This window comes from Topomyia yanbarensis, chromosome 3, assembly GCF_030247195.1.
Source record: "Topomyia yanbarensis strain Yona2022 chromosome 3, ASM3024719v1, whole genome shotgun sequence".
NCBI lineage: Eukaryota > Metazoa > Arthropoda > Insecta > Diptera > Culicidae > Topomyia > Topomyia yanbarensis.
In genome coordinates, this window is record NC_080672.1 from 94,156,722 (window position 1) to 94,177,630 (window position 20,909).

General features: G+C 37.0%; 1 protein-coding gene across 11 annotated transcripts in view; it reads right to left on the reverse strand.

Annotated features, from left to right (window-relative positions):
* Positions 1-20,909, reverse strand: part of LOC131690506 (endophilin-A) — a 190,580-nt gene that overhangs the window by 82,765 nt on the left and 86,906 nt on the right. For 6 of the 11 annotated variants that reach the window (XM_058976341.1, XM_058976347.1, XM_058976346.1 and 3 more), the window contains one exon: positions 8,745-9,215. In XM_058976341.1, coding sequence (XP_058832324.1) covers positions 8,745-8,789 — 45 coding nt within the window. In that variant the 5' untranslated portion in view covers positions 8,790-9,215. Of the gene's footprint in view, positions 1-8,744; positions 9,216-19,433; positions 19,731-20,909 lie in introns of those variants that run through there. The other 5 variants (XM_058976343.1, XM_058976339.1, XM_058976344.1 and 2 more) reach the window with 4 other exon arrangements.

Sequence of the window (20,909 nt, forward strand, 5' to 3'; positions counted from 1 at the left end):
TCGTTGGTGAGTCGTTTGTGTTAATCGGAAGATTTGTTCCTGAGATATTGACCAAAAACTGCAAAAAGTGCTCAAAAGTGCTTTTTCAAAAAAATCACAAAAACGGTTCTTTGAAAAAGAAAATGGATATGATTTTCGTGCTCAGCGACCCAAAATTGACTTAGAAAACACATTTTTTCTTAACTTCATGCAAATAACCCAAAATTTGTAAGCTAGTGTAATGATATGATAATCTGTACGTAATTATATCAGCTACAAACACCATATATTTATTGATCCTATTCGGTTAGGACAACCGCACTCAGACTCGTTTTGCCATGTAGGACCAGGTTGACTTTAAAATTATTGTTATGGGGAGATCTGGGGTAAATATTATATTCACTCTTTTCAGGCAGACATTTTAACTAAATGAGATCGTTTCCCGATTTTTTTTAAATAAGCGAATTATTTCTATTTTTAATCTATTTTTGATGAGCCACATTCTTTTTAAATATATGTTCAACTGCAAATTTATGTTAAGGAATGAATTTGGGAACAACGCGTTCACATGTTTTGTGCAGTAAATCTATCTACACAAAAATTCCTGGACTATCAAGTGTTACAGTCAGCGTACTTCCATGTTGTAGAACTTGGTTTCACAAGTGTGCTTCCCCGACGTTGCCGCTTTCCTGCCTGTTTCACTCTACTTCTCCTGTTAGCTGTGGCAAAGGGCAACCCTTGCCCGGCTTATCCTCCACAGCGAGAGTGGCCAGTGCTTTTGGATTTTTTGTCGTTAGCCGGAGAGTTGAATTTTCACACCTATATACATCATCAAAACGGTTTAGATACGCGAAAAATTTACAGCATAATGAGAAAAGCTCAGAACAGTGGTGTGCATTATGTTTTGCTAAAACAAAGCACTAGACGGTGAATCTAAGTCAATTTTGGTAGTTGATACCTCGACGAGTTGCAAAAAGAATGAAAGTTTATACTTGTCTCATTTAAACTCAGCAGGTAGATCTGTTTTCAACGTATACTCGCGCTTCTATAATAACTTATCCCAGGTCAGCAAAAATTTCCGGGTGAAAGCCTCACCTAGCGACATTTAGTCTTGAAAATAAACCCAAGCGAAAAGATTAATTGGAGCAGTGTTTATATGTTCGGGCTTGAGACCGCTGCTAAAACGTTCGCTCAATCACCGGCCCGTTTTCATGTTTGCGTGATCGCGGACCTTGATGTGCAGGTATTATCGCGAATAGTTCGAGCGATTGTATGTAAACGCGATGAAACGCGTGGGCATTTGTATGTCGTGTGTGCTAGTGCACATGTAACTTTGCGTGTATAAAATCGATTGTATATCCGTGTTGTCGTTTACATATTCGTTCATAAGCGTTTCAGATGTGCTTCCCCATATCACTAGAGTGCCCGTCAATGTCACTCTGAAACTGAAAAATTCGAACCTTCGAATAAAAATTTCGAAAACCCCGAATCGAATTAAAAATTGGAAAACCCGAAACCGACCCGAGCCCGAAAAATTAAAATGCTTGAAACCCAACCTGCACCCTAAATTATTAATATGGAAAACCAACCACAGCTTTTCCGAATATTTTCAATTTTAGGCATGTAAAAGTAATATAATTAGCAGTAACACCATATCCCAGTCAAAAAGGGCAAGTTACTGGCTAACGGGGGGCTATTTGCCAACTCGAATGCGCTAATTGCCCTTCAATTTGCCAGCAAATTGCTGGCAATTAGGGGGCTATTTTAAATGCAACAGTTGGGCGATTTGCCGCCGTCATTTTTTAGCCGCTCTACCCGCCCTTATATCGCCCCTAAATCGCCCAGGGAACGCGCCATTTAATCGCCCTTAATTGCCTAATATGAAAATTACAAATAATATTTATTTTCGGATTCATTATCTACTCACATAAACTTATCACTACACTAGGTAAGCACCACCAAACTATAGGAAGAATCAATGATGAAATTGGCATTGCACACCAAAACTTACAATCTGACTTTTATTAAGAGTTTAGGTCAGAGATCTTGTTCCACTATACTTAGACACGATTCCACAATTCCCACATTCGTTGGCTAAATGAAGTGCACTAGAAAAACAAAATACAAGCGAGAACACGCCAATTGTTTAAAAAACTATTTTAAGCTTAAGCCAAACATGAACCGCCATGTTTGAAAAACGCAACCAAGTCTTTTCAGCCGCCAGAAAATTTGTCTAAGTGTTGAAATCGCCTTTAAATCGCATTCGCAAATTGCATTTGTTCCTACGGGAAATTAGCACAGGCGAGTTGAGTTAAACGTCAAACTGTTTAAATCGCCTGACCATGTTCGTCCGCTTTTTTTTGTTTGACCGGGATGCCTCTGCCTATGACAAAACGAATTAATTTCAAATAGAATTTCTTTTTGTTTCTCGAGTTATCCTACTGGAGCTGTAGAGCTAGGTTCTCGGAAGTGCTGCCCGTCAGAATCACTCACTACAATTGCAGACGCGACGTCATCCACTAAACCACTGCTTAAGGGGTTACATCACTGTAGAACACGAAAAAATAGGTATATTTCAGAAATTGTTCTAGAAGCAATAAAGAAGTGAATCGAGATCTTGTCAAATTGGATTTATAATACTAATTATGAAGCACAAAAAATATTTTTTTCAAGTCATTCTGTCACAACATGGCGGCTGTCCAGCCTTATCCCCTATACGCCTTTTTTGTAAAGGGTCTACGGGCGGAAACCAATCACCCATAATTTTTAACCTAGAGTTTAAAGCTAAAATTTTTCCGATTACGTATAAGAATAGTAAGCGAAGAACGTAGAATTTTTTTCGGATATTTTTATTGTTCACGAAATGGCGCTCTTTTTAGTAAAAAAACGCTGAAAATATCTTAAATATCGACACAAACTTGTTGAATAAAAAAAATTACCAATGAAAAGATAAAATGCATGTCGCAGGAGAAATCTATTTTGAATACACTGTAAAAATTTCAATGCGATCAAAAATCATTTGTTTGGATTACGTTTTTGGCCAGCTCAAAAAATGTGGTTTCTAGAAAAAAACGCGGTTAAAGTTTTCAGTTCGCCCAATAAGAAGCGTTACAGCAGAATTGAAAATGTGAACACTTAGCAATCATCGTCGCCTGTACTTTTTTTGTATTTCATTTTCAAGACACATTTCAGACTAATAATTTTTTTTCGATTTTTTGAAAATTCTTTACTGGTGTAACACTATAAGGCCAATTACAGCGGGTCACGATTCTGAATGTGTTATTCATTGTACGGTTTAGATATGTGTGGGCGTAGGAATTTCGTAATCGCATGTATCATCGCGAAAGGCTCGAGCGTTTGTACGATGACGTGTTCGATCGCATGTGCGTTTGTATGTCGCGTGTATAAATTCTCCTGTATAACCGTGTGTCATTTCGCATCATCGCGTATGTTCTTGAATGATCGCACGCGGACCGTGAAACTGACACTTAATTTTCAGTGTACGGTTCAGATGCTAGAAAAAAGTGGGTCCAGTCACTAGAGTTGGTCGGTTCAACTGAATGTATGGACATAAGTTGCTAGGACGGAGAGTGAAGATTTCGCGACGTGATCGATTCGTGATCGCGCGAACACGGGCTTTTGTGGATTTTCGTTTGAGACCACGTTTGTAACTTCGTAAGTACCAAAACGTTCACCTTGTTACCGGGGTGTTATCAAGGTTGCGTGATCGTGGGCATAGGTGTACGTGGAGGATCGCGAAGGGCTTAAGCGCTTGTATGTTAATGTGTTTGTCGCGTATAGGTGACTTCGCGTGAATAAATTCGATTATGTAACGGTGTGGCCATTCACATATTCACGTGTTTTCTTGGATGGTAGCGCGAACGCTAATTCTGATATTTAGATCTCGGTATACGATATAGATTCTGACAGGGAGTGAGCTGCCTCATATCACTAGAGTTGCCGGTCATGTCGCCATGGAACGTTTTGTCTAGTGGATATGAGCATCACTTTTATATTGGTCCAACAGAAGGCATGGACCTAGACTACTAGAGCCGAGAGTTGAGACTTCCGAACGTGACCGATTCATGATCGCGCGAATACGGGCGTTTGTAGGGTCACTCTTGAAATTGCATTTGTAAATTTATAAATGCCAAAACGTTCACTTAGTCTCTGGAATGTTATCCTGCTTGCGAGATCGTGGGCCTATGTGTATATGGATGATCACAAAGGGCTCGAGCGTTTGTATGTTAACGTGTTTGTCGCGTGTGCTAGCGTGTATGTAACTTTGCGTGTATAAATTCGATTTTAGAACTGTATGGCCTTTCGCATGTTCGCGTATATTCTTGAATGATCGCACGCGGACCTTGAATTTGATAATTTTTAGTTTATGGTTCAGGTGCTAGAAGATATGCTAGTTTCCCTAGGTCACTAGAGTTCCTGGTCATGTCGCCATAGAATGTATTGTCTAGTGGATATTAGCGTATTTTTTTATTTAGTGCTAACTGAAGATATGGACCTGGGCTGCCAAGACGGAAGGTAGAGATATCCGGACATGATCGATGTATTATCGCACGAACATGGGCGTTTGTAAGTTGCCACTGAGACCGCAATTATAATTTTATTAGTGCTAACATATTCACTTAATCATCGGGTTATTTTTGTTTGCTAAACCACGGGCACTGGTGTGCGTGGATGATCACGGAGGTCTTGAGCGTTTTTATGTCAACGTGCTGAATGCTAGAAGAGAGTGCGATTCCTAATATGACAAGGGTTCCCGGTCATGTCGCTATGGGACGCATTGTTTAGTGAACATGAGCGTCATTTTTTGATTGGTTCAACTGAACGCATGAATCTATGCTGTTAGAGCCGAGGGTAAGGACTTTCGGACGTGACCGATTCATGATCGCGCGAGCACATTCAATTCGACCACATTGCAAAATGTTGAATTTTTAGCTGATCTGATTTGCGATTCCGGAGGTATGGATTGAAAAGTGCGACTGCACAGCAAATTCTCATATACACTGGTAACACTAAAGCGCGAACACGAAATTATTGCGACACCGAAAATGTCATGCCAATTTTCTTATAATGTTTAAAATCAAACCAAAATTTTAGGGTAGTTTTATACATATATTTACTTCAAAAATCAAAAGAAAAGTTAATCGATGAAGCCTTGAGTGTAAAATTGAATGCATTTTCGCTTGATGCACTCCATCAAAGTCTTTACAGTGTCATCCGGTACCTGTTTCTCAGTTTTTTCCATTTTCTTAACATGTCCTTCTCCTCTCTGACTGTCTTCTTGCTCTTCCGAAGTTCCCGCTTCATCATTGCCCAGTACTGCTCCACCGGGCGCAGCTCCGGACAGTTTGGCGGATTGGCCTCATACCACTCCAGGATACTTTTAGAATAGTGGCATGATGGCAAATCTGGCCAAAATAGCGGCCAAAATAGCGGAGCTGCTGCAAGAACTGCAAAAGGTGCTTCTCGAGGCACTCAGATTGGTAGATCTCGCCACTTACTGTGCCCTTTGTCACGAAAGGCTCACTCCTCAGTCCGCAATAGCAGATGGCCTGCCAAATGAGATATTTGGAGGCGAACTTCGACATTTTCTACTTCTTAAATTTGTCGTCCACATAGAACTTGCTCTTGCCGGTAAAAAAACTCCAACCCCGGAATTTGCTTAAAATCGGCTTTTATATACGTTTCGTCGTCCATCACACAGCAGCCATATTTTGTCAGCATCTTCTCGTAGAGCTTCCGTGCCCGAGTTTTAGCCGTCGATTGTTGCCGCTAATCGCGGTTTGGGAAGTTCTGTACCTTGTATGTATGTAGTCCAGCTCTCTTCTTTGCATTCTGGACGTAGCTCTGCGACATGCCGATTTTTTTAGCCAAATCACGGCTTGAGACGTTAGAATTTGCTTTAATCATCCGCTTCACCTTTCCCTCCGTCTTTTTGTTCTCCGGTCCCGGTTTTCTTCCAGCTCCTTTGCCGTGGTCCAACGTCAACCGCTCCTGAAACCGCTTCAACACTCTGGAGACGGTTGAATGGTGAATGTTCAACATTTTTCCCAACTGCCGGTGCGACAGGTCAGGAAATTCCAGGTGTTTGGAAAGAATTTGTTCTCTCGACACGCGTTGGTTCACCTCCATTTTCGTTGAATCGAAAAACACGACTTCGAGTTTGACAGCATGTAAACAATACACATCAATGAGAAAGTGTGCAAAATTTGGTTGATTTTTACCCAATGGTAAAAAAGTTATGCCCTGTTGAATGTGTCGCAATAATTTCGTGTTCGCCCTTTATGATGCTCGAATGATGTAATAATACATATTCAAATGTATTACTTCATTACTTCAATTTGTGGGTTTAGATCACTAATGACCAATTGAGGTAGCTATGACCGCATTGGTCACCTATGACTGTGCTTGATGCCCCGGGGAACTCGCCAAGTTTCTAAGCTAATGTCACAGCTATTTTCCAGTGAACTTTTAACATCTGAAAAAACCAGAGAAAAAAATGGTTTGAAATGATTTTGAGTTTGAAACTATTCAAAGTTGAAACTAATTTAAAAGTTCTTAGCAAATTTTTGGAGCGATCCGGACCCCCAACGCTCCTCCTGGATCCGTTTCTGGTTTCAAGTGTTTCAGCGTCGATACATAGCATCTCAAGTTCGTTACTGTCGATCCATTGTATGTATGTGCAAATCGTACTGAATATGCAATAGACATTTCCACCATTATATTAAATATAACCAGCCATGGAATCGTAGTTTGTATAAATGAGAAATGTACAATTGAACTACTAGGTGGATTAAAACAGGCTTTTTTCTTTGCTTCAATCGTTTGAATTTAGGGTATAGCTGAAGGAGATCTCATGTCTGTAGGTTGTTTTAATTTGATTTTTTTTTCATCTAAAAACTTCAAAACCCATTTTATGAAAACCATGTTTCTCGTAACTTCGTAAATGATTACAAAAAACTATAAAAACACTGTTTTAGTTAATTTAATTGGGCACAGACAAAACTTAAAAATGTATTAAAAATCCCCATTTTACAATGTTATAAACAGGTTAGGTGTATGGCTTTGCAGTCTAATTTTTAAGCAAAAACAAACTATTTTGTCTTCATCCGACGTTTCGGTCCGTTTGGGACCTTTTTCAAGGATTCGATAATTTTTATTTTGTTGTCAGATCTGTTGTTGTACAACAATGGATTGTCATATGATTTTTCAAGATTATCTGTTCCGATCGTGTAAAGTCTTTTCGAGATCGAAACGCTCGTCTTATTTTCCCTCTGAATTCGGTTCAGCCAATATCTTTCAACTAACTGCTAACTTTTTTTTACACATTTGTTTCTTTTGTTGTGTTTATGTCCAAAAAAATCCTAAAAATCCATGTTTTATGAGCCAGTAATAAGGAGATCTACTCAATCTAGTTGCGACCAAAGCTCTCATGTATGCAGTCTAGTCGTTTGAAAATATGGTTTTATCAAAGCACATAGCTGCAAATACCTATCTAATCCTTTTTGCTCCAATTTTGCTTGTCTTTGGCGCAAGGATACAATAGAATTCTTTGAAACAAGGTCATGGTGTGATTTACAGCATTTTCAATCACTTATCCATTGAACCATAATCTGGAAAGTCTTCGACGATTTTAAGATCTTCAGTGTTGCACTCGCCTCTCAATTAAGTTTGTCGATTTTTTTATAAAATTCGCCACAATTTTTAAAAGACCCCCAACATGACCTTATTTATACACTGTAAAACTTTCATGATATATGAAGCTTAAAATAATACCACACATAAATCCTGACATAGTACCTCAAAACATTTCCTGACACACTAACTCTACTAAATTCCACGTTCGCTGAAAAATAATGCGACCATTATTTACAATGCTGTATTACCTGCTGCACTTTACAACGACATTAGAGGATGTGTTAGCACGAACTCATTCTACACACCAACTTCGCACCCGAAACTACCTAGAAATGCCCCCAAACGCGACGCCACACGCATTTGCCACAATGAGGTTCGTAGTTATTAAAAATGTAAAAGCATTTCTCATTCGGTAGCACTCTACTCAAATGGACCAGCTGCTGATAGCTAATGCTATCTCGCAACTGGCAAGACAGTGTCGGTAGCACAGGCACATGATTAAGGCTGATAGAGGAAAGCACCCCAGTCTACCCCAGCAAACATCCCTGCTCGTCGCTGTAGGCGACCTATATTCGCTATAACACTAAGCCACACGTAACTAGGCACATCACCATTCGTTCTATCTTAGGGTGACTGCCACAAACCTACAGCGGATCACTGCAGATGCAAACCCTTATGAACTTTCCCATATACTTCACCTCCAACGGATGTCATTCGAGCAGAGCTGGGCGTGAATGGCTGCTTGCGGTTTATGCAAAACCGAGAGACGTTGACTGTTGATGGAACATGACAACCCTCATCGTATATACTGTGTTCTCTGTACCGATATGGGTCACGGTCGTTTTGTGTTGCAGTCGATTTGTTGTGTGAGTGTGTGCCTTGTCATAATGCAAATGTCGCTGTCTTCGTGCTGAATTGTGTATGTTCGGTGATAATCGGTACCGGCCGATGGGAAAATTCATGGCTACTATGTATGCTGAAAAGTGAACGTTGATTCAGACAAAAGTATTGGCGTCTCCATTGAATAGATATCGGATGATGGGGACGCCTGGTTGTTGTCTCTATATCACATAAAATGAAACTATTTAGAAGCGAAGTGAAAGGCTTACCTGATTCGCTTTATTGATCTGCTTCTTCAGACCAGCGAACGCCATACTGGAACTAATCTTGAAGCTGTTTTATTTTCACTCAGTCGTATTGACGAATTCAAGCGTGAGCACACTCACTGGTCTACCTCCGAGGTCACTACTAGCACTGGCTGGTACGGCACCAGAGCTTTGAAAACTTTTTCACTTGTACGACGGATTTCCAATGCACTTTCAATATCAACCTTATTATTCACTATCTCTCGGGGGAACGATGAGCATTTCACAGCACTCTTTCGTTTGCACTATTACGTGTACGTTTGCTCTCGTTTGAACTTGCCAATGAAGGTAACTCTCGTTCTCGCAGTATCGTATATTTGCCAATATCACACAGCACACAATCGACTAATCTTTTTTTCTTCTGCTTGGCTTCTAGGATTTTCACTCTACCCTTCGATATTATTTTTCAATCGAGCACACGCTGACGAAATGCTGCTGCATGGTGAAGATTGTGGAATGACATTCACAGGAACACCGCAACCGCAATCGTCGGACACCGACCGACGAATCAACCAACCAGACAGGAGCCGCAGGATCAAATGGAAAGAGAAAGAGAGAAAAAATAGATTTGTAAATTTGGTTTCATTCGCCTGTGGAGCTATTGTTTTTCTTATACTGTTCCCTTTACACCGCATGTTGCTAGATGAGATTCGCATTGCTTTCAGTGCAATATTCAGAATCGGACCACATTATTCGGATAATACGCTGGTCGTTTGCCGAGGTTGAATTGATGGTGCGATAGAATTGCGGAAACGAGCAAAATGGTTTCCTTCAAATAATATAGTTAGTTGAAAACTGGTATATTCTTTCAGAGTCTTGATGATCGGATAAGAGAGAATTATTTCAAGTTTACGTAATGGCGACTACATTTAAAGTGGTGGGCATAGCGTAGTTAATAAATCGATTGACCCGTACTCAGCTCACCTGGGTTCGATTCCCAACCTCGCACAAAAAAGTAGCCCGGATTGTTCGGTAACGATAATGACTGTATATATGCATTCAAAGTAAAATATGATTAGTAAAATCTAAACTAAGTAAAATATAAACTACACACCTAGAAACAATCGTGTAAATTTACGTCTCCTGACCATATGACATATACGAGCATCAAAAATGACATAGTTTTATGTTTGATTTAGATTTTACATGTCGTTAAATTTTGCGAGTCACGTAATTTTACTTCACATATGGCGTGTGTTTAAAATGTTGAAGAGTGTAATTTTATGGCACTGCGCATGGAAAGTACATCTTCCATGTAAAATTAAACAGAACACTGTTATATTTCGTCAATTACGGTTTATTAGATTGTGGTAAGTTTGGAATTACGTCAACGATAAAATTCATAATTTTTTGGTGTGTAGAATTCCGTTTTTGGCAACAATATTTTTTTTCGGCTGCCAAAACTGGACCCGTGCTAAAAATGGAACCTTACTTTGAAAGTTTTTATTTTCAATTTGTGACACCATAAATATTACAAGAACATTAATTATGAAATAAAATACCATAAAATATAGTAAATATGGCTCTCATGGTTGGATATAGTCAAAAATGATATCAATTATTACAACAAAATGTGTATTGAGCAGTGCCAAAAACGGAATCTTACTGTATTGTACAAATGCGTACAACACGGAATATTCAATCAAATTCGTTTGTATTTTGCTTTTGGATCAATTATGGAAAAATCATAACTCGACCCTTCACCATTATCTCGTTATCAGAACCAGATATTGATTGCGCTAGGTTTCATCATCAGCAATTGTCAGAACACATTTAGAGTTGTGTTTTTGTATTTAGCATCTAACTCGTTGTCAAGTTGGTGCCAGATACTGATGAACAGCGGTGCCAACTAGTCTAAACTGGATTCTATCCGTATTTTTATACGATCCAGTGAAACTGACAAATTTGTATGATTCATCCATCTTTTTCACAGAGTCAAAAATATGATCTTGCTACGTGCTATACAACAGTAGGGGAGACCGGGGCTAGTTGGCGGTTGGGGTAAGTTGGCGGAATCTCTTTTTATCCGTTTCTATTAGACATATAGCGCTGCCTCTCGTTGTGTACCTCAAGTTATGCAAAACTCATTGTCCAATGTGTTTTTATTGCAAATAATTTTGTTTTGTAGTGTAGGCGATGTTGTATTTTCAAGCAAACCAAGTAAATTTTCTAAATTTTGAACACTTTGTGTTATTTAAAGCGATTTTCAATCTATGAAAGATTATTTTTTTGGATAGTGCGTGAAAAGAGCTTTCATTATATAAAGATATTACATCTGTCCACGAACAAAAGTAATTTTTCAAATAGTTTTTTTAGAAAATATTCGATTGGGGTAAGTTGGCGGTGATGCAGGAAGATTTCTAGTTTTTAGACACCGTTCATGAATTATTCCGTTTTCGGTTGATATTTATCGGTGATAATTAACGAAAGTAAAAAAATGTGAAACACAGTTTACAAAGTTTTCTTTACAGGCTTTTGAATAACTGTTTTGCTAGGGTGGTGCTCGTAAGGTTCAAGCAGTTACTAACTACAGAAATCTTCTGTCTGCTGAACAACTTGTGTAGCGGTGTTAAACGAGGAGTCTGAACAGTGTGGGTTCCGAATTAGAAATCGATTGGGTATAGTGCGAATTCATATATCTCGGAACTTTTGTTTTGCTAATTTCTCTAAGTTGGCTATAATTTCAACGCAGAAAACATGTGGAAATGCTTCTACGCAGGGTGAAGATGTTGATTAACGGGTATTTTCAATGGAATTTCAATGGAAATACGGTTTTCCTGAAGAAAAAAGATTTGTTTCGATTTTATGGAGTATTCCCAATAATCTGCCACGTTACAACCAAAATCTGTCACATTACAGTTGTGTATTTTTATCGAGGGACGTAAATTAGTACAGTCACGCACAAAACATCCTTGATCTGCGAACTGGGTATTTACAGTAAATTTCATGTTTATTTTGAAAAACCAACATAATCCACCTAGCAGTGAGATGAGACATTTCTTACACATGCAGAACTCTTTTATTAGTTTGCAGTTTTTGGGCCTGCACAAATAAAACCTCAAATAAACTGAATAGAATATAGAAAATCAATAAAACGAACTAAATAAAAAAAAATAAAGCAAAAAATGCAAAACAAAATGTTTTCAAATTCATAAAATGAGTACAATGATTTGTATAAATCAAATTAATAAAATACATAAATCAAATTGGATTAGCTCATTAAATGAAAAATTAGTCATTATTTAAAAATAGTTATAAAATTAATTAAATAAATTAAATTGACTCAAACTAACAAATTGAATAAAATAAATAAGTAGAATGACTGATTATGAAATATTAAGAATAAAGAAATGAACAAAATGAATCAAATGAATCAAACGAATCAATTAAATCAAATGAATCCTATGAAATGGATAGAACGAATTTAATGAATCCAGTGAAAACAATGAATCAAATGAATGAAATGTATAAAATGAATAAAATAATTGGAATGAATGAAAACAATAACACTAATAAAAGAGTAAATGAATTGAATAAAATGAAGAAAAAAAACAAGCGAATCAAATAATCGAAACGAATAGAATTGATTAAATGAACAAAAAGAAGAAGAAAATGAACTGATTAAAATAAAAAATAAGGCGATGTTAAAAAGTTATAAATAAATTGAAAAAAATAAATTGTGTCAAATAAATAATTTGGATGAAATTAATAAATCTGAAAAATAGTCAAATTATTAAAGTGGAGAAACTAAAAACATGTATGAATTGAAAAAAGCAAAGAGAATAAATAGAAGGAAAACAATGAATAAAATAAGTTAAATGAATGATATGAATAAAATGTACAAAAAAATAAACTGATCAGAGTGAATCCAAAGAATGTAATGAATAAAATAGATTAAATGAACCCAAATAAACAAAATGAATAAAAAGAATGCTGAGTGAAATAAATAATTAAAATGCAAAAATCATATACTTAAAACTAGTCAAATATTAAAAATGAATAAAATAAACAAGACGAATAAAATCCATCAAATGAAGAAACTGAAAATTTGACTATTTAAAATGAAATTAAAAAGCATTTTTGAATAAAGTAAATGAATAAACCGGATTGTACGAATTTGAGAACTATTGTATCAGAATGTTATAAATTGTTTTTGATAATCCCATCATCTGAAAAATGGCAAATTAATATGCAATCAACTTTCTAAAGTTTTCATTCATTCATTTCATTAGGAGACTTATTTTCCCGGATCTAATTCGTGGATATTTTTGGGCTTTGATCCGTTATTCTTCGTAATAGTTCATACCAATGCAATAAATATATATTTTCAATGATAGCATTACAAAAAAGATATTCTTACTTTTCACATGACATATTTGAGCATATGATTCATTTAAAATTCAATTCAGATACGAAAAGATTACATAACGCATGTGGAATGCTCTTATTAAAATTTTCATCTAAAAGCATCCATATTACCCAGTTAAATTAAATATTTTTCCAGAGAACCATGAATTTCCTTAATTATAGTGTATATAAAAGCTCTGAATAGAACTGAATTAAATTGGAATTGATGTAGTTTACGAATTTTGGTCGCCTACCAACTCATAGTTCAACGTTTCGAGGGATACACCTTTCATCTTGAGGGTGTGAACATTTGTAAATAGTTATAGTTTTCTCATAATACAATCATTTTGCAAATTTTCTTAGGACTATAAGGCAATTTACGTACCAAGTAGGATGTAATATTAAGCTTTTTTTCATCTTGAGGGTGTGAACATTTGTAAATAGTTATAGTTTTCTCATAATACAATCATTTTGCAAATTTTCTTAGGACTATAAGGCAATTTACGTACCAAGTAGGATGTAATATTAAGCTTTTTTTCGCACACTAAAATGCACAAATCTATTTACAGAGTAATGGCAGACAAAAAATAGTATTGTCTTCTCAAACCTCCACAATTACATCGCATACAAGATTGGGCATTAATAAATGTTTCAGGTTATCAGAAGATCTTATCACACAACTTAGAAATAGATTGAGAAACAGCAAGAAATATGTGAGTCGTGACAGTCACCAGGAACACTAATGAAGGGAGAGAGAGTGAGAGAATGAGTGAGAGTGAGAAAGGGAGAGGAGGCGCGTGAGAAATGGAAAATGATGTTTAGTGCCGTGACCTTATATTTAAAGGTATATTATGCGATATATTGATTCCTTACATCCTTATTATAAATAATGTAAGTAGTAATTTTTACGCCAGGACCCGTATAAACAACCTAAATCTTACAAAAGAGCTAAAATTTCGCTAGAGCTTTGAGATTCAAAAATACAATTGCTTTCGGTGATGCCGCGAGTATAATTATATGAGGAATCTTTTATCTCACTACTAGGTGAATAACTTGATATTTTATGTATTAATATACCATCAACATTTACCTCACGATTGAATGCAACGCCTAATCCAAGGGAAAATTACATGAACTCTAGAAAAATTTCACTATGAACGCATTATTTTGTCTTTGAAATGAACTTCCATATTAATTTTTTGAGAAGTAGTTCATTTATTATAGAGGTAATTCACATTTTTTTTTTTCAATATCGAATTCCTTGGATCAAGTAGATGTGTTTTCATACCCCGATATTAAAAATCGGTTTAGTTTTGCCCCTAAAATACCAGTAAAGCAATACTCTGTATGAAAAGGTCTCCTTTTCAATTAGTGAAAATTAGTAAGGGAGGAATAAAAATATAAAATGTTTAATATTTCCGCCGCTCGTAAACGGATTTTAACAATCTATAGCTTGTTAGAAAGGTATTTTCATAAGCTTTTTACTTCTTTCTAGTTTGTGCGATGTGATCGCTTTATTCGAACGTTATTCGCTCAAAACCCGTCTTGTTTTTACAAGATCACCCATATCTCAGAAAGTAAACAACATATCGAAAAACAAAAATAATAGTGTCAAATGATAACGTTAGGCCTTTCATTTGAAACAAGTTTCGTTAACATCGGTTCAGCCATTGCTGAGATAATTACATGGCATTTTGTAAATACATACATACACACACATACAGACATTGTCTCAATTTGTCGAGATGAATCGATTGGTATATGAGACTCGGCCCTCCGGGCCTCGGAAAAAGTTTTCAAAGTTTGAGCGAATCCTATACATTTCTTTTGTAAGAAATGTAAAACATATTGTTCTAGATGAAGAAACTTGACTAACTTAAGAAAAGGTTGTAATTTCACGAAATAGTACTTCAAGTCAAAAGAAAATCTAAAATAACTTCAAAACGGCTGCATTTTGAAGTACAATTCTCAATAAACATATGATTACGGCCTAAAAGCCAACTGCCACTTTGAATGGAAATTCCGGACAAACCGTTACACGCCAATCACAAACGTTGGTAGTAAACGAAAGAGAAAAGTTTTCTCTTTCATAAACTGTTGTGAACTGTGTTCGACTAGTAACGGTTTGTCCGGAATTTCCATTCAAAGTGGATTTTGACAGTTGGCTTTTAGGCCGTAATCATATGTTTGTCGAGAATTTTTCATAATATTTTGAAATGAGATAACATTTTGAAGTACATTTTATAAGTTAATTATTCAAGTTGTTAGAAAATCGTTTATTGTTATTTTCTCCATAATGTAATTATTTAAAAAAAAATTTGAGAGTTGTCTTACTGGAGCTGTAGAGCTGGGCTCTAGGAAGGGTTTACTTTCAGAATCACTCACTACAATTGCAGATTAGACGGGAAATGTAAGCACTAACACACTGCTTAAGGTCGATTGCAGCGGGCCGTGATTATCAGATTAAAAGTGTAATAGTGTTTTTGAAATCATGGACATAGTTGTGAGTGGATGATTGCGATTGCATGTTCGTCTTTGTGTATCATCGCAAGGGGCTCGAGCGTTTGGATGTTAACGTGTACGATCGCGTGGGCGTTTATATGTTGCTTGTGCTAACGTGTATGTAACTTCGCGTGTATAAATTTGAGTTTATAACTGAATAGCCATTCGCATATTCGCGTATGTTCTTCAATGAACGCGCGAACCGTGAGTGATACTCAATTTTCAATGTGCCGTTCAGATGTTAGAAGAAAATGAGTTTCCCCTTGTCACCACAGTTGCCGGTCGTGTCGCAGTGTTGTCTACTGGATATGAGCGTCATTTTTTTATTGATCCGACTGAAAGTATGGACCTAAATACCGAGGATAAAGACTTCTGCACGTGACCGATTCGTGATCGCGCGATAGGTTCGTGTTGGGAGACCCTGTTTGTAAATGCATAAGAGCTTAAATGTTCACTTTGCCGCCGGGAAGTTATCGCGGACCGTGAGTTTGATACTTAATTTTTAGTGTATGGATTAGAATCTAGAAGAGAGTAAGTTTCCCAATATCACTAGAGCTCCCGGTCATGTCAACATGAACGTGTTGCGTAGTGAATATGATCGACTTTTTTTATTGGCCCAACTGAAGGCATGAGTCTAATCTGCTAGGATTGAGGGTAAAGACTTCCAGACGTGGATGATTGCAATTGCATATTCGCTTTTGTGATCAGGTTTGTGTTATCGCGAAGGCCACGATCGTTTGTACGTGTGAAATGAGACATTGTGAGTGCATATGAGAAAATATGCAATTGTATTAGTGAATGTTCGTATGAGTCTAACTCAAGATATAGTAAAAAATCTGTTTTAATCCAAATGTGGTGCAATTGTGCCTTCCTCATTTGCCCAAAGTACGATTTCATGGCTGGTTATGTTCAATATAATGGTCGAAATGTATATTACACATTCAGTACTATTTGAACATACATACAATAGATCGACAGCCACAAACTTGAGATGCTATGTGGCGACGCTGAAACACTTGAAACCAGCGGCGGATCCAGGCGAATGGGCCGGGGGTTCGAACCCAGCCGAAAATTTTCAATTTGTCAAGGAATGTAAACTTAGATTCAATTTTAAAGCAGTTTCCAACTTAATATCATTTCAAACCAAATTTTTACCGATTTATATTAAATGCAATTATTGCATATTACGTAATGTGTTCATTTAAAAATCGAAATTTCAGACCCACTAGGAAATTTTATTCTGGATCCGCTCTTGAAGCAAAATTTTTTAACATTTATTTAGCTTAATCAGCATGAACTCAATGTTCTCTTTTGGCTAACTTCTTCTATCATGCGGGTGTGTCTGTGGGAAGGAATGAATAAACCACAACCGAACCACCCTTCCTGGTATGCTTACTGGGTGAAGGTCATTGGGATGAGAGAGAGGGGTGGGCTGAAGAAAGCGTGGTCGTTTGAAGGGGGGCTTGAAGTGTGACTTGATGGATGGAGGGGTTTTTTTGGAAGGGTGGTGTGTAATGTGGTGGTGCGTCAACCCCTCACCACATACCCCTAGCCAAGCCCCAGTTAAAATACAGAAAATCTATCTTCGTAAAAAATTAGGTATCGGCCGAGATTAGGTTGACGATGTTCAGAGTGATTGTATAACCTTTCTATATGAGAAAGGCATAAAGGAAAATTAACATGCCAAAATAAAGATAGAAAAGATGCAAAGAGATTAAGTAGAAGCGTGCAAATTGACTGATATTATTTTTGGTATACATTACAGGAAAAAGACACGGCTTAGAAATTTTTATATCAGTATACAATACATGGCAAAAAATCGATCCCTTTTTAGAAAAATAATGAAATCCATAGCCCATCAGGACAATTAAATTTTTAGAATAAGCAACAACCTGGGCAATTATGAAACGTCAAGTACACGTAGTGTGATACGGAAAGAAAAGCAGAATGTTTAACATTGGATTAATCCTCGCGGTTTAAGCTAGAAAGGGCCGTTTTGATTTCAATGCAATGCAAAGGTATTTTGGATTTATTGTCAAACAGGTTGCCAAGACAGTTGCTGATAAGATAGATTCCAAACGCAAAAACCAACATTATTTTGTTTAAACTAATGATTGTGCCCTAAGTGCCCTTCAGAGGTTGATAGAGTCTTTGCTTAATGCCAGGCGTTTGGTTTGCAAGCCAAAACCAATACAGTAAAGACCCGTTTTTATGAGCCCCTTGGTGAATTTTAGGCTGATAAAACGAGGGCATTGACAAAATCGGGACATATATTTTTCTCTCTTTTTAATAAAGCGAAGCTCTTAAAATATTCTTCTTTAGCCCCTAGATATAGCCTCGTAACCTTTTCTGATTATTTAGTTTATTTTTTTCTTTAAGGGAGTCTGACAGCGCAAAATCTAAAAAAAATATTTATTTTTGCATATTTTGGATCTCGAGAATAAAAGAAAAATATGCTCAAGAAAGGATTTACTCGAAATCAACTTGGTTCGTCTGCTAGAGCCCGTCAAACTACTAACTATCAGTTTTCATATAAGGCTGACAAAATCGGGTCAAAAACCTGATAAAATCGGGGGCTGATAAAATCGGATGCTGATAAAATCGGATCTTCACTGTATTTCCATGAGGACGTGCATAGCGTAGTTGGTAAATCGATTGCCTTGTACGCAGCTCACCTGGGTTCGATTCCCAAACCCGGGTTGGAAATATTTCCAAAGGATATTTCTCTAACACGAAAAGAGGCGAATGACCCTAAGGTGAAAACCTTTACAATCAAAATAAAAAAAATATTTCCATTTTGCTTTCTGACCAGCAAACCAGAGCTTCTGTGCTTACTTTCTGGGACATCACTAGAGACCAACTAGATTTTTTTAAACGTTCATACAAGACATGCAACTTTTTGGATTTAATGTCTAACTAACTACCACGACCGGTGCCAGTAACAGAGTTCGAAACACGAAATCAAACTTTATTTGCTTTTAGTGTCATCAAGGAATACACGTTGAGCCCCTCCTTTTATAAAAGGTCGGAGCCGCCTATGATACTGACTATATTTTTAATTCTTCCATAAGAGCAACAAATTTGATGAAATTAAACTTATTTACACACCTAGGAAAAGTCATGTAAATTTACGTCTTCTGACAATCTACGAGCATCCAAAATAACCTAATTTTACGTTTGATTTTAATTTTACATGACGTTGATTTTCGTAAATCAAGTAATTTTACTCCAGATATGGTGTTGGTTGTAAATGGTTGTAGGTGTAATTTTATGTCACTACGCATGAAAATTACATTTTTCATGTAAAATTGAACGGAACATGGTGATATTTCGTCATTTCATGAATTGCGGTTTATTAAATTGTGTCATATTTGAAATTACGTTAATGATAAAATTTATATTTTTTGTTGTGTTGAAATCATATCGATCTGTTTGTCTTTTCGACGAATTCCACTTGAATATAATAAAACGTTTTTCAGCGATATACCACGGAACACCTAAAGAGCGATTTTAAGTTGCAGCAACGTATGAAATTAATTGAAATTCATAAAAGTGCAATAAGGTAAAAGTTTCGGAAAAAATCATTCCTCCTTTTGAAAAAGTCACCCACTGCAAAAATCAATCGCCAAAATTGTTTGTCTGGTGGGTGACAATCGTGGAAAAATTCGCTAGATGAATATTCGATTGCACGAAGCTGGAAAAAGACACTTCATTGACGTCGTCGTGCAAGCCATCAAGTTCCACGTTTCGACAAATCGTATTGGCCATTTTTTAACTAAAAGCTACACACTATTCATATCGTACCAGACTGATGAAATAAGCACCGATTTACCTCACTATCGAAAAAAAATATTAACACCTGACACGATTCACCCTTAGGTGCAGTGCTTCTTTAATCACGTGAATTTTTTCTTCGTCCGCACGAAACAATGGGAGCGCTCCTTCCTTCGAACTGACGCGTCTGGCAACGATTTGCTGCACACTTTGAAGCTGTGGTAAATGTGGAGAATACAGATATTTCCTACGCTTGTGGAAGTTGGGAAAACGCGTGGTTTTTCACGAGACTACTATTCGACTGCGACTGATGGTTGACGCGCTTTTCTCTCGACTATGCGACTGGAGCCTTTCAGCGTCGAAGCTCTTGCTTGTGGTACTCTTGATGCTTCAAACTCACTCTCCATAGCCAGACAGAGAAGATTGTGAGAAATTTTGAGCGGAAAAGTTCAGCAACATGTTTTTCCTAATGGGGATTGGGATGCGGAGGGGGCCGTGTGGTTGAAAAATTCAGCACGAAACAGGATCACGGTCATCAGCTTCTGGCATGGCATGGTTGGAAATTGCTGTGTGGGTACCTGCGTTTCTGTTGTGCAACGTCACCAATACCTAATCTATTCGATACTGCACGAGTATTGGTAAGTTGCTGGAAAGTGTACGATTGAAAGCTTTCCTAGAACAACAAAGTTAGGAGTAATGCAGGAATAAAGTGGACGCTCTTTATGTTAGACGAAAGCTCAATAGAACTGGTGGTGGGGCGTGGTGCAAAAAATAATCCAATTTTCACCGTCACAGTGATGCTGCTGAACGATACTCGAATGAGTAGTGTTGTTTTGCCGTATCACTGGATTTCTTCTAAAAATAATTGCTATGGAATTTGAATTTGTTTGGTTGATTATTTAATGACAAAGTCAACAGGACGTATCTGCCAATCAAGCATTTCTATAGAAACTCCCAAATATAAAATATGCAGAAAACGTATTTTATTATTTTTCCAATCAACTTTTGGACCCTAGCTCCTGGTCGGTTGTAACAGCAGTTCAAGAAGCTTCTACCGTTCGTATCTGTGCAACCAAGAACCCCACGGATTTGAGAGAAAGTTCAACGCATGCGCTCTAAGTAACTTGATGGAAGCCAGCCGAGAATAAGTAACGACCTATGCTTTCTGTCTGATATGATTTTTTTTCGTTTTCCATTCCATTACAATCAACCTAATAATCCGACACCGATATATACTGCTGCTTCTGTTGAAACAATGGCTCAAAATGAAAAAGAACCACATGGGTAAATAATTCGTTTGAACATCCTTTCGAAGCTTGTCACAGAAAACGAAATCGAAATAGCAAAGCCAAACTACATTCATAAAATTTCATTACCCCAATAAAATTTGAATTTTGAAATAGTTTGGTTTAGATAAAACTCTATTGTAACCAATATTTTAATTTGATAGCCTCAAATAGGAGACACGGTATAAGCGTAATCCGCCAGTTTTTTGTTCACAAACAC